Here is a 24,710-nt window from a genome sequence, read left to right as displayed (position 1 = left end):
AGGATTCAGAGAGGTGACAGATCCTTGTAGCTGGAGCACTAAAGGAAGATCTTAAACTGGATCTTGAGGAGGACTTGAGTCTGAGTATGTGAAGAATGCACTTAAAAACGCCCTTGGTACACTCAAAGGATAATGAACAGATTAGCATAGGTAAAAAAGTGTTTTAAACTAGGATAAGATAAAGACATGTAAGTTTGGATAGTGTCAGATTGTCAGTAAACTCTTCTGTTAAACATAAATTTGAGGGAATGGATCTTTTTCACATTCCTTGCACAGGGTCTGACACATAGGATGGATTCAATAAGTATTTGCTGACTACCTGACAGACTGGGTGATTGACTAATGGAAACTTCAAAAGTTAGTTCCAAGAACTTTCTCTTTAGGCAATGATAAAATTGATGTTTTAGGAAAATTCAGCTATAATTGGAGTATAGGATGTCAGATATGATGGAGGAAAATAAAATACAATTAGGAAGCTCTTTTAGATGATAGGAGACTGAGAGGGAAACGGACAAGTGGTTTTGGCTGGAAATGGAAAGGAATAATGCTTTTACAAAAAAAGAGAAAAAAAGGAGTTACTGCAAAGAAAGATAGGGAAGAGTTAAGTTGCTTTACTTTGACTCTGTCTCAGATCAGTTTCCCTAGAAGCAGAGCCTGAGATGGGGATTTTTCTACAAGGGACTTAGTGAGGGAAGCAACAGAATAGAAGGAGAGGTTCAACCATGCCCTGTGTTCAGCTGAAGTCTAGCCTCAATTTGGAGTGGGGAGCATACCACAGAGTTGCCCCTCCTAAAGGCCAGGAGACTGGCCATTATGTCCCCCAGTCAGTCAGTCATTGGCTGTGGGCTGGGACCCCTAGGTAGGAAGAGACCATCACCTCATAGGCATTTCCTGGCTAGGTGGCTGGTTCCTTTCAGCTGAGGGCAGTTCTCAGGAGAAGGATGCAGTTGTGAGGTGTTAAGAGACCAATACTCACAGCCCCTGGAGTTTGGGTGCACTAGCCTGATAAAAGGAATTTGGTGGGGGAGACTACCAGTGTCATCTCCCTATTATAGTTGTTCTTCATACAGTGCCCTGCTGAGAACCTTCCAGTAGCTTCCCTTTACATCCAGAGTAAGATCCAAACCCTTTATCCTGGTCTGTACAATCTGGCCTCTTTCTGCCTCTGTGGCTTTTACATTCTTGCTCTATCTAAACTTGTTCTTTCTCAAACATGCCAAACTAATTCTCATCTCAGAGACTTTGTGCTTGATTTTTATTCTGCCTGGAATGCTCTTTCCCCCCAGATTTTCATGACTCACTTCTCATTGTGCAAGCCTCTCTACTCACATGTCACCTCTTCAGAGAGAATGTCCACTGTCTTTCTCCAAGAGGCTGTAGTCTGCACAAGTTACTCTGTCCTGTTCATAACTATCACTCTGGGTGCATTGATGAATGGACACCCAAAAAGTGAATGGAAAGAAATGATTAGGAGGCAAGGGTTCAAGATCTCCCTGAGATAATGGACTACTGTGAAAGAAGTAGAAACACTGATAAAAATAAGAAATGTGAAGAGTATGTCCAATTTGTGTGGAAAGAAGTGAAATTTTGTTTGAGATAACAGCATAAAATATATGGAAGAGTCAAATAGTGTAGGGGTGCCTGGCTGGCTCAGTCAGTGGAACATGCAACTCTTAATCTCCAGGTTGTGTGTTTGGGCCCCACATTGGGTATAGAGATTACTTGAGTAAATAAAATCTTTTTTTTTTTTAAGGAGTACAGTTTTGGGGCACCTGGGTGGTTCAGTTGTTAAGCGTCTGCCTTTGGCTTGGGTCATGAGCCCAGGGTCCTGGGATTGAGCCCCGCATCGGGCTCCTTGCTCTGCGGGACGCCTGCTTCTCCCTCCCCTACTCCTCCTGCTTGTGTTCCCTCTCTTGCTGTGTTTCTCTCTGTCAAATAAATAAGTAAAATCTTTTTTTTTTTAAAAAGGAGTACAGTTTCTAGAACTAAATTCATATCCTGGTGCAACCACTTGCCAGCTGCAAGATCTTACTCAAGTTATTTAACTTCTCTGTGCCTCAGTTTCTTCACCTGTAAATGAAGATAATGGTATTTTCTACCTCATAGGCTTGTGGAGAGGACTTCATAAGTTATTATCTATAAATCATATAAAACAGTGTCCAGCTAATAGCATTATTTTAGTTGAATTTTAGGAATCTGCATAGAGAAGAGAGAAAGCAGGCTGAGACTCATGTAAGATGAGTGATGAACCTACGGGACAAAATTTAAGGAGGCGCTTACTGAGGGTTTCTTACTGGTTACTGCACTTGCACAACTGAGTGTGCTCCTTTCAGTTTTGCATTGTTGACCCTTCACTTGTCTCACCCTAATCCTGACCCTGGTCTCAGTCAGCAAAGGGGAAAACCCTTTATTGGTAAGATTCTCTAAATCTGGGCACCTGTAACGCCTCCTCCCTGTGGCCTTGGTGGGAGCAGTTTCTTTTTTTATTTAAGATTTTATTTTTAAGTAATCTCTACACCCAACATGGGGATCAAACTCACAACCCTGAGTTCAAGAGTCTAATGCTCTACCGACTGAGCCAGCCAGGCACCCCAATGTGGGAGTGGTTTCTTGCTGTTGCCAGTTTCTGGGTTGCCTCACCGTCCTTTGATTGCTTCTCCATCTTTTCCATTACTTACATAACCAATTCCCTGTAGTCAGTCCCCTCTGCTCAAATACTCTGAGTAGTGGATTCTGTTTCTCTGGTTGGACCCTGACTGATATAACAATTAATATGCTCTAATGCTTCATAATAAGCATAGAATTTCTGGGATGTGGGGGAAGAAGCTAATATTTATGGAGTACCTTCAATGCGTTAGGTACTTTGACATATAAAATATTTAATCTTCATCAGGTAGTGAAGTGGTGCCCACTGGATACTTTATAGGAAAGAAATTGGAGAATTATCACTCATCTAGGGTCACTAAATAACAGAGCTGTTATTCAAACCTAGTTTGAAGGTTTATACTTTTTTCACTATGCAAAACATCTGTGTATGTGTGTGTCCAGATTGTAGATAAACTATCAAATATATAAATTTATTTTTTCCCAGTGAGAGTTTTTTTTTTAATTTTCAGATAGATACTATTAGTCTTTCCAACCACCTCCCCACTTTCTCCCCCCCTTCCTTTATTTATTTATTATGGTAAATTCACATAACATAAAATTAATCATTTCTAAGTGAACAATTCAGTGGCTTTCAGTATATTCACAGTGTTGTGCAACTATTACTTATATCTAGTTTCAAAACATTTCCATCATTCCAAAATAAAACTTATTAAATTTTTCCCCATTCCACCCTCTTCCCACCCCTGCAACCATTAGCCTGAATTTTGTTTCTATGGATTTACCTGTTCTGAATATTTCATATTAGTGGAATTACACAGTATGTTGCCTTTTATGTCTGGCTTCTTTCACTTAGCATAACGGTTTGAGGTTCATCCACATTGTAGCATGTATCAGTATCAGTACTTCATTCTCTCCTTGCTGAATAATATTCCATTGTATGTATGTACTATATTTTGTTTATCCATTCATCCATTGGTGGGTATTTGGCTTACACCTCTTGGCTATTGTGAATAGTGCTGCTATGAACATGCATGTACGTGTATTTATTTGAGTGCCTGTTTTCTATTATTTTGGGCATGTATGAACTCATTAATGTCTAGCTCATTTTTCTAATTCTAATCCCTAGAATTTTAGATTACAAAATGACAAAATACAGGAATTTCTGTAAAAATATTTTTTCTCTTCTTAAAGACTTACTCATATCTATGATCTAGTTTTAGTTTATTCTGCAAGTTTTGCTCATATTGCTACCTATTGTATATGTATGTGTGCATGTATATGTGTGATGTGTGTATGTACACAAGAGAGAAAGACAGTGTTTTTGTTTTTTTAACATTTAATGTAACCATTCTGGGACTCAAAGTTCCCAGAACTATTTGCTTGTGTTTCATATCGATACTTGCAGATTTTATGTAAAGTACCATTTCTAGGTTAAAGAGGCCATGCATCTTTCAAAGTAAGTGCTAATAGAGAAGGGTTATTTAGAAATTTTGGCATACAAATGCAGGTATTTTCAATTGTATGCAAATAAAATTTTATTTCTCTCATTAGGACAAATATAGAGCAGGTGAGGGAGGGATCATTGTAATTGTAAAATCACATTTTGTAATTTATGTGAAAAGAAAATATAATCTAAAATAGATTGAATGCACAAATAAAAAAAATAACCCAGGTGTAAATTATTTATTTATGAAGTGAAACCTTTGAAAAGAGAGGAATGCTGATAGCAACCTTACTATGCAACATACTTCACTTCCGTTTCTTACCCTTACATTTTCAAAGTCATACATAGTAATTTAGTTTCACTCCCATTAATATGAGTGGGAGTTTTGAAACTTAAATTCCTGCACACATCTTTGAAAATGTATAGGTCAAAGTAAACTGTTCATGCAGAGCTGGTTTTCAGTTTTAGTGAAATGTTACGAATCTCTTACCAAAGATGTCCTAGAAGGCACTTTCATTCTAGTCACAGGAGAAGAATTATGTATAAGGTTACTATTTGGAGGTCATCATCTTTAAAACAACATGGGTAATAAATCATATTAAGGAGGAAAAAAAGCATTTTCCCAACCCAAAAGAACGCAAAATTTCAGGACCCATATTGTTTTATAGTGAGCAAAGGACCTTGGACCCTTTCAATGGACCCTTTTAGCCCCGTGCATCTGATCAGTGATAGAGGCATGCTAAGGTGAATTTTAATTAGGACTAAATTGTGGTATTACTCTTTCATACCCTGAACATCTGTTCCCTTCAGAAATGATGATTTATGCAGGCTATCAGAGCAGACAGCTTGCTACAGCTTATGTCACGGTAAGTGGGAAGCTCGTGGTAGCATTTCAGAAAACCAGCATCTAAATGGAGACTGGCCAGTGATTATGATATAGGTAAGGGGGGGAGGGGAAATATGATGTGTCCATTTCTAGTTTTGAAGCCAAATATTGACTTGACTTTAAAAAAAAATTCTCTTCTAGACCATCTGTTGTTAATGAAGAAAGTAACTTGGACAATGAATGGACTGATGCTTCCTACTGATGTTAAAAGACAGAAAACCAAGCCTGTTCTTTCTGTTAGAATGAAGGAACTTACTGAGAAGACCTCAGTCCGAATTCTGTTCTTTAAGAATGGCATGGGGCAAGATGGGCATGAGATTACAGTGGGAAAGGAAACAATGGAAAAGGTAATGTTGTATGAAATATTAAAGTATAAATTAAATTTCAAAGTTTTCATAGGTTTTGAAATGTGTTGTTTTTTTTCTTTTAAATATCAGTGTCAACAAATAAACTGAAATATTAAGAAGGTATTATAAAGAATGCAAAACTTCAGCTGTTTAGAAGCATGCATAGTGTACTAACAACATAAATTACCTTAGTAAAGCAACAAGATTTCTTTGGCTAACATATAGTTGGCCATTTACCTAGTTAAAAGTTGTGCTTACACTTAGAGAACATTCTAGTTGGTTATAATATTTTATAAAATTTTTAGATTGAAACCAATCTAATCTAGCTTCAAATCTAAAATCTGATTCTTTTCATTTTATTTTTATTTTTTTAAAGATTTTATTCACTTGACAGAGAAAGACACAGCGAGAGAGGGAACACAGCAGGGGGAGTGGGAGAGGGAGAAGCAGGCTTCCTGCTGAGCAGGGAGCCCGATGCTGGACTCAAACCCAGGACCCTGGGATCATGACCTGAGCCGAAGGCAGACGCTTAATGACTGAACCACCCAGGCGCCCCTGATTCTTTTCATTTTAAAATAATAAGATCTAGTTGTGCCTGGGTGGTTTAGTTAAGCATCTGCCCTGGGCTCAGGTCATGATCTCAGGGGATCCAGGGATGGAGCAGGGGATCCAGCCCCTGCTCAGTGGAGAGCCTGCTTCCCCCTCTCTCTCTGGCCCTCCCTGCCACTTACGTACTTTCTCTCTCTCTCTCTCTCTCAAATAAATAAAATCTTAAAAAATAATAATAATAAAAATAGTAAGACCTGGAAGACCCCTGCTTCTGGAATAAAAATAGTAAGACCTGGAATAACCCCTGCTTATTTAAGTCCAAAATAACTAAGATTTGTTTTAAAAGTATCCATATGCATTTTTAAAAGCAAATCTAGATGGGTCTAAGAAAAATCATGTAACAATCAAGCAAACTTTAAGAAACAAATTTTGTCATATAAATGCATGTTTTTAGGAGGTGCATATATTTCCCAGATCATCTTTGGTCTGACAGAAATATGGAGGAACTAATGGGAGTTTGAAGGAACAACTTTTTTTTTAAGGATGAGGGCTTTTCAACCAATCTTAAAGCAGCCTAATAATAACAACTAAAATTTATTAAATACATATTAGAGAGACAGTGAAACATAACCAAACTGTCTAGGTTTTAATCCGGGCTTTGTTATTGAATCTATGAGACTTTGGACACTTTACCTTCTCCCAGCCTCCATTTTGTCATCTAAAAATGGGAATAACAATAGTGCCTACCTAACAGAAATGATATGAAAATTCAATATGATATTATGCATGGAGAGCCAGCACCGAGAAAGTTCCCAATAAATATATGCTATTCTTATCTTTAGGACTTATAAATATACATCTAATAGAAATTATTTCTTTTACTAAAGGGAGAGACTTATTATGAAATCAAGACAGGTATCAATCATTTTTTTATGCCAGAGTATTTTTAAAATGACTGTTGCTTGAAACAGGTGAATAGTTGACTAGATACTGGAAATTGTTCTTATTGAAATATTTATTTCTTCATCTTCTTATTTTTGTGGTTATTTTATAACCACAACTGGGTGTTTACCTGGAATCTAGGAAACCAAGTTTTATTTCCTTCTTATCTTCAGATTTCCTTCTTATCTTCAGATTTGGATTATGAGTAAAACAAGGGATATTATACACCAGAGTAAATTGCTAAGGCAAGTTATAACATCTTCCCTGGAGATTTTGAAAAGTAGAGAAGATGGACATATCTCTTGGATTGTTAAAATGCAGTCATTTTTGGAGATAGAAGCTAGATTAGATAACCTCTTGAGTTCACTTCAGTTCAATCTTTGTAATTCTATGCCTTGGTGGTAAAATGGGGGTAATAGTCACAAATATTACATGTTCTTAGATGAAAGGTTGAGTATAAGTAAAAATGTCACTGGTATTTTTCTTTTTGACTCCAAAGAGCAATTTATTTAAAACTGGATGATCAAGCAATTCTTTAGCTTATTTTTTTCCTTATAATTTGTAAAATTTAAAGAATTTTCACAATTTATAAAATTCAGGACATGATTCAGTAATAAGCATGTTTGTAAATATTTGATGAAATATCGCTTTTAATATAGAATAGGGAATATAGTCAATAATAATATTGTAACTTTGTGTGATGACAGATGGAAACCATACTTACCTTGGTGAGCACTGCATAATGTATAGAACCATCAAATCACTGTGTTGTACACCTGAAACTATATAACATTGTATGTCAACTATACTTCAAATAAAAAATACTTAATAAATAAATACCATTTATATGAACAAGGTAAAGGATAGGAAGCAACAGAATCCTGGCCCTGAGTATCAATAGAAGTTTCTGAAGGGAAAAAGTAAGGCTAGCTAATTATTTTGTAAATAAAATTTAAATTTTTGAAAGTTTTGTTGATAATCACAAGATAATGCCATATTTATAGATTAACTACCAAGTCAGTAAAAGGAATTAAAAAACTGGCATGGTCATAGGAAAAATACAAATTATTTTCTCTTTTATGATAAAATATTAGGAAGGTCAGAAATTAGGAGCTATTTTTAGGTTATTATGAAGTAATAAAAAACTGGAATAGGATGTAAAAGACTCTAATATGGTGAAGGCTATTGCAGTGGAATAAAGAGAAAATTATTGAAGATGGTAGTAAAGTAAGTTAGTTAAGGCATAAAAGTCTTCTCTGAGGTCAGAATGGAGCCATGGGAAAATGTCTATATTTTAATCTCAAGTGCAAATCAGAAGGAAATCCATTTACTTATTTTAAAAGGTTAAATAATTAAGAAGTTTGAAATGAGGGCCAAAGTGATATATTTCTTCTAAACTTGGGAAATCCCAGTTATGGCCTATCTCTTTGAAACTTGAATCAGAGGGTTTTAGAATTACTTGGTATGGTTTAATAATCACACAGCACTGCTACTGTGAGGTATAGGCTAAACATATGTACTCAGAGGTAGAAAAAGGTATTAAGAAAAATTTCTGGGCACAAGATACAAAGTTAATGGAAAATGAAAAAATATCTGCTCCAGATAAATAAATTTTTAAGGCTAGCATTGTGGTGGTGGATCAGTTTTACTTTCCATCAATTCTCTCAGATTCTTTGCCAAAGAAGTGGCATTAACTGTATCGATTATTTTATTATCTAGGATATCATCTCCTTTATGAGAAATACTTTTTTTCCCTCAGCACTTAATAGTTATATCTTATTTGTTTTTTTTTTTTTTTGCTTGGTTTTCTATGTACTATCATAAATGGCATGAGATTGCAGTGGTGAAGAAAACAATGAAAAAGATAATGAATGAATGAAACAATGAAAAAGTGCCCTGTGCCTTTGGTCCAGTCTGAATTGGTTGTTCTCTATAACCTCTATCCTGGGATATCCCTTCACTGTCAGCCTGGGGATTATCTTTCCCTCTCTCCTCTGTTGGATCCCTCTCTCCCACTTCTCTAATCTTCCTCTGTCTTCATTTAGTATATTCGACACATATTCCCGTTGCTTTCTAAGAAAAAAAAATGGGAGATAAATTTTTTGAGATCTTGGGAAATCATTCTTCCCTCCAAATATTAAAGGTATTGCTCATTGCTTCTTGTTTCCAGTGTTGCTGTTGAGAAGTCTGATACCATGCTGATTCCGCATCCTTTGTAGGTGACCTACTTTTAATTTTTCCCCTCCAAAACCATTTAGAATTATCTCTTTGTTCCCAGGGTTCAAGAGTTTTTCCAAGATGTGCTAGATAATCACTCACCATGTCTTTTCAGTCTGAAGTCTCACCCTTCTCTTTTGAGAAATTTTGTTGAATTATTTCTTTGACAACGTCTTTTTTCTTTTCTTCTTCTGTTCTGATTTTATGGAACTCCTATTTTTATACGTTGGATCTTCTGACTTGAACTTCTGAATTTCTTATCTGAGTGATTTCCTTATCTTTACCTTCTAACCCAATGAATATTATTGCTTCTGCTTCCTGCACTATCTCTGTTTTCTAAGTATTTGTTTTGTTTGCTGTTTTTGTTTTCTGTCTTTCATATTTCAGTTTTCTTAAAGATGGGTTAATCTTCCATCAATATTTAAAAGTGAAGAGCTCAACACCAGTTGAAAAGCTCTTGAATATAGGGACGTCTTATTGAGGCATGGGTTGCAATGGAGAGTGTTTTGACTAGGCTTTTTCTTTAGGGTGGGGGAAGTTGTCAGTGTTTGTCTTTACTTTGGGGCTGATCAGTTTCTCCAGCTAGAATCTGCCAATGCAATCTCATAGCCAAGTGGAGAAGGGGACTAAGAGTTACATTTTGAGTATGTAGATTTTCATTTAATTCTTCTCTTTTCAGTAAACTGCTTTCTTTCTCAGCTCCGCCTGGTGCCTCTGATTTCAGAGTTCCTGCGGTTTAGCTTCTCCAGACACCAAATCTCCTGTCTTCTCTTCTGATGGCAGAAGTGTAGTTACCTGAATGCTTGGTGTTCAGGGAGGGTTTGAGGGGCTTAACTGCTTTTTATAAAAATAGTCAACTTATTTTCAGCCTACTTTTTAGAGGTATCTGTTGGCTCAAATTTGTGAGTGCCTTTCTGGGGTTTTGCAATACAAAGCAAATTTACTTCTGCTAGCCTCGGTTTTGAAGTTTCTGGTCTGCTAAATCATTTACTACTTAAATATTTTTCCTCTGGCTCCCAGAATTTTTGTTACTGGAGTCTCCTTTCTGATTTGTTCTCTCTCTTTTTCAAAATGCCAACTATCAATCTCTTATTTAACGTTGATAAAGCTGATTTTTTTTTAGGTGAAAAGATAATTCTAATATCTTCTTTCTATCCTAGTGGCTTGTTTTGCGCAGTGTGTTGAGGTTTGCACATCTGATTTGGAAAACATAGTTTCAATCTGCTTGAGTGAGAATAGAATAATTTTTCCTGTCATCTGGAGACATAAGATACTTATTGCAGACAAAGGGCCTTCAGTGTTTCTCAAAGTATAGTCCACCGAACACCTGCATCAAAATCATCTGGACTATGTGTTAAAAATTCAAACTGTTGGCCCCCACCCCAAGCCTACTGAATTAAGAATCTCCTGAGTGTGGGGCCTGGGAATCTGAACTTCAACAAATGTGTCCAGATGATTCCTAGCCCCACTAAGTTTGAGAACTCCTGTTCTGGTTATTCTAAAACTTCATTTACTGATTAATGGAAATCTTCATAGATTCCTTGTTTGTTTTCCTATACTTCTGATGTGGTTTATGAGAAAGAAAATAAGTTGTATGACATAGAAAACAGGTTATGGGAAATTAGAACACTAGTTGTTAGATTAGAACTAATGCAGGAAGTTAAGAAATCAGGAAGAGGAAAAATTCTACAAGTTAGCAGGGAGTAGTCCATGTGGCAACTCTGACTTAGAAGAAATAAACATTCCCTTAATATTTGTATGTAAACATATTTCATTATAGTGACTTTTCCCTGTTACTACTAAAAAAACCACATAAGGATTGAGAGAATATCTTATATATTTCTGTCAAGGTATAAATAAATCATGGATACCCTTAAGTCAAAGGAGAATCCAGACTTTTATGATGCTCACATTTGTTAATTGGGAAAATAACTCAGTAAGCCTAAACACAAAAAGCCTTCAAGAAAATGTTCAAGTTTAAAACATACAATTCAATTGAAAAAAATACAGCATAATAGCATTATTATGGAATGTTCACACACAGATCAGTAACTATAACAGCAGAGATTTTTTCTAATAGTGTGGGTAAAGGAATTTAGAGAACATTTTAAGAGATTCAAAAGGGAGCACCCGGAGTAACAAAATTTGATTAAGGATGCTCACCATGGATTCCGGCAGGGGAGGACATGCATAATTAGTATGTTAGAAGTTCTTTAAAGAGCTTTTTATGACAGATGAGGGAAAAACCCATTGATACTATTATTGTTTTAAAAATTAGTCTAGTGTTCAGACCAGAGATTAATATCAGATTTTAAAATATGAAAGCAGATTTTTTTAAAATATGGAATTTGATATCGGAATTTATTTTCAAGAGGCTGTAGATAGCCAATTGTCTTCTATTTATTGTCAATTTCAGGGTTTTACAATTGGATTATTTTAGAATCTTATAGTAATTATTTGGTAATCAGAATTTATTTTCTTGAATAAAATTCTACATGTGAGGGGCAGGAATGTGAATTTCCTCAGCTGAAATAAAAGCAAATGAGAATTTTCAGTCTGCAGATTTATTTACTTTACAAATGATACTTAAGGACAGATAATCCTTAATCTTAAGATCACAGATTTTATGAAATCATCTAATTAAGCAACTCGGAAAACTGAGACTTAGAGAAGTTATAGCTGCCCTACCCAAAGTTGATCCACTGGAATAGCTAGGGCTGGAACCCGTTTTTCTACTTCAAATTTTTTTCATTATGGGAAAGTGCCACAAATATACTTTTTATGACATTTTAATTCCTATGTGTCCTCACTTAAAAATGAGTTAACATAACCATGAAAAAATGTGCAATATCTGTTTACAGTCATAACAGAATAACTAGTATGACACTAGCCATCCCATTTTAAACAACTGGAATTGGACAAAATATATGAAACAATGATTTTTAGACATTACATAATGAGTAGTCAAGCTTGAGAGAAGAAAAGTTGAAGGGAGTCCTACTGTGTACCCCATCTTTATACCTGGAGGCATTTCTTGGACTGTGGTATGAGGAGAGAAAATCCAAGAAAACACAGTAGTCTCTACAAGTTGAGGAGAAAGACATCAAAGTAGTAGGAGCTAGAAATGTCTGGAATTTTCCATGAAATGTCATAAATTAAGGAACTACTTAGATAAGAGTTCCCAAAATTTGCTTGGGGGTCCCCTTGTATCCTTGGCTAAATATTAAGTTGTTCATGCACAGGGTGAACTCCATAAGGCTTGGCATAAGCAACTAACTACCAGGGAAAAAACAACTAATGGAGATGTGAAAAGGAAATAACTATGGAAGTATGCCCAGTGTAGGTATACATTTGTGTTTTGACGTGTCAGAGGAGAGAGATTTTGTTAAACATATGGGAAATTCACAAAGATCCCAAAAAAGGTAATCATTATCCAGGAGAAAAGTCAATTCAATAGAAGCAGACCCTCCAAATAGACTTAATAGTAAAAGACATATATTTTTTTAAGATTTTATTTATTTATTTGAGAGGGAGAACATGCACAAGCAGAGGGGAGGGGCAGAGGGAATGGGAGAAGCAGACTCCCAGCTAAGCAGGGAGCCTGATGTGGGGCTCCATCCTAGGACTCTGAGATCATGACCTGAGCTGAAGGCAGACACTTAACTGACTGAGCCACCCAGGCGCCCCAGTAAAAGACATTTTGAAAGCTATTATAAATATGTCAAGGAACTAAAGAAAAACATGAATATTATATGAAGAGAAATGGAAACTAAAAATAGAACCAATGGAAGTTCTAGACCTGAAAAATACAATATCTTAAAAGGAAAAAAAAAAAATCCACCAGGTGGGTTTAATAGCAGATTAGACGTTAGGGAACAAGAGATCAGTGAACTTCGAGATAGGGCAATAAAAACTATCCAAATGGAAGTATAGAGAAGAAAAAGGAAAAGCCTGAAAAAAGGACAGAGTGTCAGTAATTTGTGGGTTAATATCAAGCAGTCTCATAGATACACAATTGGAGCCCTAGAAAGATTAGGGAGAGGAAGAATATAGTTGAAGAAGTGATGGCCAAAATTTTTTTGAGTTCCTGAAAAATGTCAACCCACAGATCCAGGAAGCTCAATGAAAGCCCAGGAAATGCAAAGGAATTAGAATAGCCAAATTTGGAGGACTTGCACTACTGAATTTAGCATTTATTACAAAGTAATCAAGATATAATGGTATTGACATAAGGATACACAAAAAGAGCAATGGAAGGAAATACAGAGTTCAGAAATAGACCCACACATATTGGGGCAAATTATTCTTTTTTTTTAAAGATGTTATTTATTTATGAGAGAGAGAGAGAGAGTGCATAAGCAAGGGGGAGGGCAGAAGGAGAAGCAGACTCCCTGCTGAGCAGGGAGCCCAATGCAGGGCTCTATCCCAGGATCCCAGATCATGACCTGAGCTGAAGGCAGACACTTAACCGACTGAGGCACCCAGGCGCCCCTCCGTTTGAATTCCTCTCTGGCTCTTAGGTGCTGCTCTGAGCAGCATCACCCTTTAGACCAGAAGGCTGGTGGGCACTATGGGAATGACACAAAACAAGAAGTAAGTGAGGGGGTGATAGATGAGGAGAAAGAGGAATATGTGATGGATAAAGTTCTTGACTGTCAAGTGGAAAAGGGCAAAGTGGAGTACCTCCTACAGTAGAAGGGGTTTTCAGATGAAGATAACATGTGGGAGTCAGAAGAGAACCTGAATTGCCCTGATCTCATTGCTGAGTTTCTACAGTCACAGAAAACAGCATATGAAACAAATAAATCAGGGAGGCAAGCACAAAGCTGAGTCTGGTTCTTTAGATAAGGGAGTGGAGAGCAAACCAAAGCAGAGGAAAGAAGAGTCAGAAAAGCCAGGAGTCTTTGCTTGGGATTTGGAGCCAAAAAGGATTATTGGAGCTACAGAATCCAGCGGAGAATTCATATTCCTGATGAAATGGAAAAACTCTGATGAAGCTGACTTAGTCCCTGCCATGGAAGTCAATGTCAAGTGCCTACAAGTGGTCATATCTTTCTATGAGAAAAGGCTGACATAGCATTCTTAACCCTTGGAGGCTGATGACAAGAATTAACTCTCCTGTCACATCTGACTGTGAGTTTCGAGTGGGGAGAGAAGGAGTCACTTGTCTTGACACCATAGAGATGGCTTAAGAAGATGTCCTTTGAAGAGTCAATATCATTTCTGTGCCATATGGCAGCCAAAGTGTTTTAAAGCCTTTCCATGCTGTATAGTTTGCACACACCTATCCCAATGAAGGGGAAGGAGAAGTGTTGCAAGATGGCCCATTCTGTATTTTGCTGAGAAAGGCAAAGGGCCTTCCATGAAAGACAATTTACAGAATGGGTGTGTGGGAGAGCAAAAGATACTGTAGATTTTTAAAGTGCATCTGCACGAACCACAGCCTTCTTCTCAATAGTGTTAACTCTGCATTTTTACAGCATAGCATGTGTGTAGTTTTTGGCTATTACTGGTGTATTATTTGGGAGTGGGAGGGATGGGGGGTGGAAAGGAAAAGAGATGGGTAGGATCATTTTTGTTAAAATTTGGGGCCTGTTGGGGGAAATGGTGAAGCAATGGAAAGAATAAACTAGTGGTGTGTCCAGAATATTATATCTTTTCAAAAAAAGTCCTTGGCAACCCAAATGAAGACTGTGAGAAACTGTTTAAAAGCTGTGAATGCCTGAAGCTTAGAAGCCCAGGTATTCCCTGCCTGAGCTTAGTGCTGTTCCCAACAAAGAACTAAGCCAGTTAATAAATTACCAAAGTTGCCATTTTGGGGATGGAAACTGGTTGAAGAGGGAAAATCTTATTGGAGCATATACATAGACAGGTAGTTCTGTCTTAGAGGTGCCTATTATTGGAATTGATAAGAAGACCCTTTCTTTTCCAATTAATGAAGTATTAAACATCAGCTTGCCCATCCAAGCCACTGGCTGAGGTATTTGGGGAGGGGAAGAAGGTGGTATAGAAGATGGGAGAGTAGGGAAAGGCAAGGGTCCCTGCTCTTAGGGTAGAAAATTCCTGAAGCCTGTTATTTGAACTTTGAACTCTGAAATCATTGGTGGCAGGGTTCAGTCACTGACAGCACAAGTTTGCTAAATCACTTCAAGAGTGGAATGATTTCAAAAGCCCTGGTCTCAGAAGATTAAACTTTCATACTGGGCCAGTGGTTCACTTTAAAACATAAAACAAAACAAATTTTTTTTTTAATCCTAAGAATTAACTAATACCCAAATGCTGTCTTGAATCATGAGATCCATCAGTTCTTGGCATCATTTAGGTCTGCATCTAGAACTGCGTTGTAAAATCTTTTTAGGCATGTGTTAGGTTTCTGTGAAAATTTTGTTTAAATGTAAACTTAATACCACATTGTTAGTTTTTGACTTAATAAAACTATAGAATTATAATACTTAGAAAAACCAAAAACAAATGAGTGGATAAACAAATTGTGCTATATCCATGCCAAGGAATACTCTTTGGCAACAAAAAGGAACAAATATTGTGGTAAATGAAAGAAGCCAGATACAAAATAATATTTGCTATTTGATTCCATTTATGTGAAATTTTAGAACAAACAAAACTTTTCTAGTGAAAGGGATCAGTGGTTTCCTGGGGTCAAGTTTACTGAATAGTGATTGGGAAAGAGCATGAGGAATTATGGAGAGTAAAGGAAATATTCTATATCTTGATTGTGGTGGTGGTTACACAGATACATTTTTTCTTTTTTTTTTTTTCTTTTAAAGATTTTATTTACTTATTTGACAGAGAGTGATAGAAAGAGTGAGAGAGCACAAGTAGGGGGAGAGGCAGAGGGAGAAGCAGGGCTCCCCGCGGAGCAGGGAGCCCAATGTGAGACTCGATCCCAGGACCCTGGGATCATGACCTGAGCCGAAGGCAGACACCTAACTGACTGAGCCACCCAGGCGCCCCAGATACATATTTTTTCTACCTGTGTTAAACTATACACTTAAAATAGGTACAGCTTATTTCATGTAAATTGTACATCAAAATAATAATTTTAAAAAGCAAATAACAGTATAATTAGCATTATAAACATTTCAAAGTAATCTGGGCTATTTAATTATTTTAAGAAGAGATCAGTTAAGACTAGAATATCTAAAGAGTATGTATTAATAGATTACTTGGACAATCTCCTTTGGTTATCTACTTCTCATTCACATTTTAAATAATAAAATGCCAGAACACCTACATTTCAAATTCACCAGAAATAATTGCTTTTACAAATCATAGTGATGTTCATTATTAGTAAGAGCAAATAACTAGATTTGGCAGGCATTCTGTCACCCACTTTTATGAGAAAAAGACACATAACTGGCCAGTAAATTTATTTCCAGGATTTATTCAGAAAAGTACCTTTAACTTAATTTAATAAGATGGTTACAAATTCATCCCAATCTCCTGGTATCTTCAGGTTGAAAATATGATCATAATTTTTATTATAAGTCATTGTAAAATATTGGTCTTAGCAGAGAGTTATGCTTAGTACATTTTATTACATTTTAATTCTTTGAAAATTCACAATGTATTTGACAGTCTTTCAGTTAGCCAAAAAAATCTGTAAAAACAGAGTCCCCTTCTCAAAATATTCATGATAAGTTGTATTCTCTTCTACTGAACAAATACAATTAATTGCCAAAGGTGAAGTATTTTTAGTAATCCAATGAACTAATTTCATAATTATCCATTAATTTTCACAGTTTTCTTTTTTTTTAAAGATTTTATTTATTTGAGAGAGAGAGAATGAGAGAGAGAGAAAGCACATGAGATGGGGGAGGGTCAGAAGGAGAAGCAGACTCCCCGCCGAGCAGGGAGCCCGATGCGGGACTCCATCCTGGGACTCCAGGATCATGACCTGAGCAGAAGGCAGTCGCTTAACCAACTGAGCCACCCAGGCGCCCAATTTTCACAGTTTTCAGCTTCCTAACTTTCTTTTAAAATTCTTCTCTGGGTTCTTAATTAAATGATTTGCTTCTTAGGAGGTTTATATAGTGAATACTGTTGTAATCTATTTGCTGTACAAATACTCATTGAGTTAGTTGAAACAATGTTCCTCATTTGAGGAACCTGGGCCAAAAAACATTTTTTTCTATGGAGTCAGGATGATAGCTGCAGATAACAGAGAATCCTGATTTAGACAGACTTGAGCAAAAAGGAAGCAAGAAATCTAGGAGTGGGACAGTTTTAAGCACAGCATGATAGGATTCCAGTTACATTTTTAACAAGTTTTATTTATTTCAGTAATCTCTACACCCAACAAGGGACTTGAACTCATGACTCTAAGATCAAGAGCCACATGCTCCCCCAACTGAGCCAACCAGGTGCCCCCCAGTTATGTTATTTTTAATTTTCTGGATTTTATGCTCTGTCATATGTTGGTAACAGGATGGCTGCTGCACAGCCAGGGACAGTTCTGGCCAGTGGCAGAAAAGAACCGTCTCTTCCCTGTGAATGATGAAGCCTTTCCCAGAAGCCCTTTCTCATATCTTATCTCAGAACTAGATTATGTGCCTACTCCCAAACTGACAAGAGGCATGGGACCATCATGATTGACCTAGATCAGTCAAGGTAACTGTAGTCTACCTTGAGTCCAAAGCGGTAAAAGTGAACCTCTAAACAAAATCAGGACAAGGATGAGGCAAAAAATGAATATTGTGTAGGCCACTAAGAGAATTGCTACAAATGTGAAGAGATTTTCTTATTTTATTTCCTGAGGTCAGTATAAGGTTAGTGCTCTGGTAGCAAAAACAGTTTTATTTGGAAATTTCCTTTTCTAGAATTACACATTCTTTTTTTTAATTTAATTTAATTTAATTTCTAAGATAGGATAGGCTTAATCATGTTTAAGTGCCAGTAGGAAAAATCTCATTGAGAAGGAATAGCTGAATATATATGAAAGAGAAGAAATGATGGATAATATATACTACTTTACTTTATTTTTTTAAAGATTTTATTTATTTTTGACAGAGAGAGAGAATGTAGAAGCAGGGGAAGCAGCAGGCAGAGGGAGAGGGAGAAGCAGGCTCCCCGCTGAGCGAGGAGCCCGATGTGGGCCTTGATCCTAGGACCCTGGGATCATGACCTGAGCCGAAGCCTCAGGCTTAACGACTGAGCCACCCAGGCGCCCCTAATATATACTACTTTAAAAGTTGAGAGCAAACATAATTGAAAGCATAGGTGCAATATTGGTCTTAGATAGGAGCATAGACTCTTCCAACTAGTGGGAAAAGGAGAGAATAGGTATAGAAAGAGGTAGGCTTGTAGTCTGCCAAAAATAAATAGGGAAGTAAAGGAGGGGAGGCCGGGCAGAGAGCAGAGGTGGTTTGAAATATTCATTATGGTAAGTAGAGGAGCTATTTGACCAAACAAATGAAATAGAAATGACTGGGCAGTATTGAGGGACCATGGAGTTTGGTGACTATGAATAATACTAATGCTGATGTGGTCATTTGTGTGATTTCTTCAGGAGCAGCAAGATTCTTGGTGTGTGCATAACACATGGATAGTAAGCATCAGCCAGGGCTAGGATTTTTGTAGCAGAAGTTATCCATGAGGGGCGCCTGGGTGGCTCAGTCTTTAAGCATCTGCCTTCGGCTCAGGTCATGATCCCAGGATCCTGGGATCGAGCCACACTTCGGGCTCCCTGCTCCGCAGGAAGCCTGCTTCTCCCTCTCCCACTCCCCCTGCTTGTGTTCCCTCTCTTGCTGTCTCTCTTTCTGTCAAAAAATAAATAAAAAAACTTAAAAAAAAAAAAAAGAAGTTATCCATGAATGAAGAAGAATGACTAGAGTGAAGGAAGATGGTGTAGTTGAATGTCAGGTTGTTTTGTTTGTTCAGTAAGAGAGTTGGAGAGAAATCTTGAAATAACATTGTAACACCCCTTCCCACCTTCCCATCCTCTCCGAACACTTTGAGATTGTAGTATGAGAGAATAAAATCCCAGCATTTGAGAGAGTCCTGAGGAAATTAGTGAATTCAGGGGAAAGCCTGTTTTCCTTTAAAAGAGCTTGAGGGCCCAGTCCATTTTGTTGCTTAGGGGAAGCATTTGTAGATTGCATAATGCAAAGACCCTCTTGCTGTAGTGTGAAAGCAGCTGCAGAAAATATACAAATGAAGAGTATAGCTGTTTTCCAAGAAAATTTTATTTATGGGCACTGAAATATTAATTTTAACATGACAAAACACTATTCTTTTCATTTTTTTTTTAACATTTAAAATTGTACAAATTATTCTTAGCCCATAGGCCATACAGAAACAGGTTGTGGCCAGAATTAGCCCATGGTGTGTAGGTTGCTGACCCTTGCCACAGATCTTTTGAAAACAGTTTATGGGGAAGTGTAAATCAGGGCTTATACTTCTGGATGTTAACATATAAAACATATGATAAAAACATACTTTGAGGAGAAGGGCCTTGTTGGATCTAATGACTTGTTGATTTGGCTCACTTGGCCAGGGGTGATGTTGAGCTCTCTCACCTGGACTGGGGTAGTGGCAAGCCAAACCCAGAGGCTCTAGACTGTGTAACCACACCACCTCCATGGTAGCCACTCCAGAAACTGTAAACTTTGCACCAGATATGCCCATGGGTAAACAAATTAAACTAAAAAGAATTTGTAGAAAATCTCTTCCCAGCTGCTAGTCAAAGAGTCTGGTTTTACAGCATGATGGTTTTAAATTTCAGATCAGAAGGGTTCTCTACAACCTATGCTGTAAGAAATTAACAAAATGTGAATTTGTAAAAAATAATATTTTAACAAGCTTAACAGGTATAGATGAGTGGAAATGGTGTTTTAATTAACCTTAATATTACAGCAAGATGACACTGTTAAATATTTTCCATTGTGAATTATAAGAATGACCTTACAAGTGGAGGCTTCATTTCAGGGCTTTTGACAGAAATTTATATTGCTACTAATTCATACCACTGATAATGTACTCTGAGAAAATGATTCCTGAAAGTTGGCATTGCTTAAACACGGCAAGGATCTTTCATCCTGAAAGTATGATAGAATGACAGTGTTGCTGATGCATTATAAATTTCTAGTATCTGATTTTCTAATGGCAGTTTTTAAACTCATTTTACTCTTAAAATTTGGCTTGCACAAACACTTTTAGTGATATTTTGGCACAATGAAAAGAGGGATCTTAGAGTTAGAAAGCTGTATAATTTTACTTGACTGATTTTTTTAAATACAAAGGCAGCAGTATTTGAAATAATTTTTAAAATCATTGAAGTTTTAGCTGAAATAAATGGGACCATCTTTAAATAGCTCACATTTTACTTAGTTTAATTGGTAAATTATAACTTTGGAGGAGGGTATTTAGATATTTGAACCTTCACTAGTAATTAGAGAATATAATTTGTACCAAAGGGCTTCAGTGAACTTTTAAATAATAGATTTGTAATATTAAGAAGTTGAGAACTAAACATAAAGAATGGAAAGATCAAGAATATGGGTAACCAAGGAGGAGGCTCTGTGGAACCAAATGTAGATTCTTAAGTGTTGAGAGATGACTGGCTAAGAAAGAATGTGTAGTGAATCGTCTCCTGTTAATATTTCTGTCAAAGAGGGTGGTGGTGGTAGCAAAAGGATAATCCTTGGAGACAAAGTCACATGGACCTAAGTGACCAATAGGAGAATTTTGCTAGTCAGAGACAAACTGTGTCAATAAAGTATTTTTAAAAACACAAGGGTGGATCCCATGCCAATGTCAGTATGTTCCACTCCCCTTTCTGTCTAAAGTCACAGACAAAACTCCAATTTCTTCTGATAACTTCTCTCTTATATTTTGAATATTGCTTTACAAGCATTTTTAGTAAAGGTTTCTGCCCATGGATAGGAGTCCTAGGTGAACTTATGTGTAGTAATCACTAAAGAGATTGACCCAAAAGAGTGGGAAGGAAGGCAGGAAGAGTAACATTTAGAGTCACCAGCGTTATTACCTTATATTATTGGGTGGCAAGGACCAGTCCCAGCCATGGGGCTATTCCGACTTAGATATTCCAAGGGAGTATTGTGTCTGACTTGTGAGAACACATGGAGTTGGTCAGGAATTGAACTCCTGCACTGATACCCTCTAAATAGGCAGATTGGAGGTCATGGATTGGCTCCATATGATAGAGTTTATAGTACTTGTGAAATACATAGCAAGAACGTTGTTATTTAGGTAAAGCATTGATATTGTGACTATTTCCCTCATAAATTAGAGGGTCCAAGATTATTCCTGTAACTTCATTCTTAGTCATAAACAGATATGCCTTCCTGATTTTGAGAAAAAGAGCAGCAATATATAGTTTCTGAAAAATTGCCCAAAACAGGATTGCAGCTAGCTGCAAGAAACACACACAATCCTGTAAATGCCTGTGGGACTATGTGGCTCATGAGAACATTATTGGTCATGTGTAGGGGTAGAATAAAGGCTGAGAACCTCTGATGTAATCCAGTAAAGGCCAATTTGTCAAATTAAATTAGTCAATTAGATATTTGCCTTTTAAATGGAACACATATCACTTGATACAGCAACTAGATAAAGCATATTAGTCACAATGTTTGAAAGTTGTTCTCCAGACTGAAAGGAAAGTACAACTTTGTCTTTATAAACACATGAAGCTCTTTAAATATGTTAGTTGTCACAAAGAAAATGAGTTGGTTGGGCTAGGACTAGGATTAGTTTCCAATTTTAAAGTAAGGATAGGGGCGCCTGGCTGGCTTAGTTGGTTAAGCATCGGACTCTTAATTTCAGCTCAAATCATGATCTCAGGGTCATGGATCCAGCCCCATGTTGGCCTTCCCCCTCTGTGGTCTGCTTGAGATTCTCTCTCTCTCTCTCCCTCTGCCCCTCCCCCCACTCAGGCACACTAGCTCTCTTTCTCTCTAAAAATAAGTAAATAAATCTTTAAGGTAAGGATAAAATTGGGCAGAACTAGAGGCAGTGTGGTAACAGCAATGGAAAGATGTTCTTTTTACTATGTAATCATGTAATGCACATCATCCTTCAATAGTTTAGGTTATGCAAAAGCAGTAGTACATTATAGCCATTAATAGTGAAAATGGAAGACAAAGTATTTTCAATTTGGATTTGGAATGTATTATATACTTCTTTTAAAAATTTTTATTTTATTTATTTTATTTTTTAAGTTGGCTCCATGCCCAGCATGGAGCCCAACGTGGGGCTTGAACTCACAACCCTGAGATCAAGACCTGGGCTAAGATCAAGAGTTGGATGCTTAACTGAGTGAGCCACCCCAGTGCCCTTGAAGATTTTCTTTTTTTTTTTTTAAAGATTTTATTTATTTATTTGAGAGAGAGAGAATGAGAGATAGAGAGCACGAGAGGGAAGAGGGTCAGAGGGAGAAGCAGACTCCCTGCTGAGCAGGGAGCCCGATGTGGGGCTCGATCCCGGGACTCCAGGATCATGACCTGAGCCGAAGGCAGTCACTTAACAAACTGAGCCACCCAGGCGCCCAAGATTTTCTTATTAAGTAATCTCTACACCCAATGTGGGGCTTGAACTCACAATCCCAAGATCAAGAGTTGCATGTCCTACCAATTAAGCCACCCAGGCGCCCCTATTATACACTTGTAAATGGATATAGTGATTCATGTTTTGGGAGTCACTTCCAAAAACCTAATAAAACTTGCATGAGGTTACTTTATACTCTCCAGCACCCTTTGTTACTTTAATTATTTTTCATGCTGTGAGTAGAATTTTCCTCTAACTGATGCGTGTTTTAAGTCTTCACTGATGTTGAAAAGGTCATTGTTACAAGGGCTATATCAAGACAGATCAAGATATTACAATATTGAGAAAACAGGGGCACCTGGGTGGCTCAGTTGGTTGAACATCCGACTCTTGATTTCAGCTGGGGTCCTGATCTCAGGGTCATGGGATTGAACCCCATCTTAGGCTCCATGCTGGGTGTGGGGCCTGCTTAGGTTTCTCTCTCTCCCTCTGCTCCTCCCCCCCTTCTCTTTCTCTAGCTCCCTAAGTAAATAAATAAATCTTTAAAAAAATAAAGTAAAATAAAATAAAAAAATATCGAGAAAACAACTTTACCATATTAGAAACCATTACAAGAAGTTCTTGAGATTCAGGCTCATGGGAAACCTTGAAATGTATTTTTTTAATTCCACTTATTTAGTACCCAAACAACATAAGTTATCAAGTTGAACTGTGATCAGACTGTATTTATAATTGACTTTAGGACAATTGGAAAGAATTTAAAACCCAAAGAAAGTACCTTAAGACCTAATTTATTTACTTTTATTTTTTAAATTTATTTTATTATGTTAATCACCATACATTACATCATTAGTTTTTGATGTAGTGTTCCATGATTCATTGTTTGCGTATAACACCCAGTGCTCCATTCAGTACGTGCCCTCTTTAATACCCATCACCAGGCTAACCCATCCCCCTCCTCTCCCTCCCCTCTAAAACCCTCAGTTTGTTTCTCAGAGTCCATAGTCTCTCATGGTTCGTCTCCCCCTCCGATTTCCCCACCCTTCATTTTTCCCTTCCTACTATCTTTTTTTTTTTTTTTTAACATATAATGTATGATTTGTTTCAGAGATACAGGTCTGTGATTCAACATTCTTACACAAATCACAGCGCTCACCATAGCACATACCCTCCCCAATTTTTATTTATTTTTATTTTTAATTGAAGTATAGTTGATGTATTTGTTTCAGGTGTACAATATAGTGATTCGACAATTATATACAATACAAAATGCTTGCCATGATAAACATAGTTGCCATCTGTCACCATACAATATTATTATAATAGTATTAACTATATGCTGTACTTTTCATTCCTGTGACTTACTTATTTTATAGCTGGAAGTTTGTACCCCTTAGTCTCCTTCACCTATTTTGCCCATCTGCCCACCTTTCCTCCCTTGGGCAGCCCCTAGTTTGTTCTCTATATTCATAAATGTGTTTCTCTTTGTTATTATTGTTGTCTGTTTGTTACTTGTTTTGTATTCTAGATTACACATACAAGTGAAATTATATATTTGTCTTTGTCTGACTTATTTTGCTTAGCATAATACTCATTAGGTCCATCCATGTTGTTAGGAATGGCAAGATTGCATTCTTTTTTTATGGCTGAGTAATATTTCATTGTATATACATACCAGATCTTTATCCATTCATCCACTGATGGATACTTGGGTTGCTTCTATATCTTGGCTTGTGAATAATGCTGCAATAAACATAGTGGTGCATATATCTTTTCAAATTCATGTTTTCATTTTCCTTGGGTAGATACTCAGAAGTGGAATTACTGGATTGTATGGTACTTATATTTTTAGTTTTTTTAAAGATTTTATTTATTTATTTGACAGAGAGAGACATAGCGAGAGAGGGAACAGAAGCAGGGGGAGTGGGAGAGGGAGAAGTAGGCTTCCTGCCGAGCAGGGAGCCCAATGTGGGGCTCAATCCCAGGACCCTGGGATCATGACCTGAGCTGAAGGCAGATGCTTAATGACTGAGCCACCCAGGCACCCCTAGTTTTAGTTTTTTGAGGAATCTCCATACTGTTTTCCAATTTACATGTGCACCAGTTTATGTTCGCATGAACAGCATGCAAAGGTTCCCTTTTCCCCACATCCCTGCCAACACTTGCTATGTCTTGTCTTTTTTATCCTATTCAT

At 37.1% G+C, this 24,710-nt stretch overlaps 1 protein-coding gene and 1 pseudogene across 1 annotated transcript in view; both read left to right on the top strand.

Moving 5' to 3' along the window:
• DCDC1 (doublecortin domain containing 1) overlaps positions 1-24,710 on the top strand; it is a 468,564-nt gene that overhangs the window by 52,061 nt on the left and 391,793 nt on the right. The window contains exon 7 of the mRNA XM_027579679.2: positions 5,079-5,284. Coding sequence (XP_027435480.2) covers positions 5,079-5,284 — 206 coding nt within the window. The remainder of the gene's footprint in view (positions 1-5,078; positions 5,285-24,710) is intronic.
• LOC113914341 lies at positions 12,323-14,078 on the top strand (annotated as a pseudogene).

The sequence above is a fragment of the Zalophus californianus genome, chromosome 11, assembly GCF_009762305.2.
Source record: "Zalophus californianus isolate mZalCal1 chromosome 11, mZalCal1.pri.v2, whole genome shotgun sequence".
Lineage (NCBI taxonomy): Eukaryota > Metazoa > Chordata > Mammalia > Carnivora > Otariidae > Zalophus > Zalophus californianus.
Note: the sequence above shows the minus strand (reverse complement) of the source record. Positions and strands in the feature narration are given on the sequence as shown.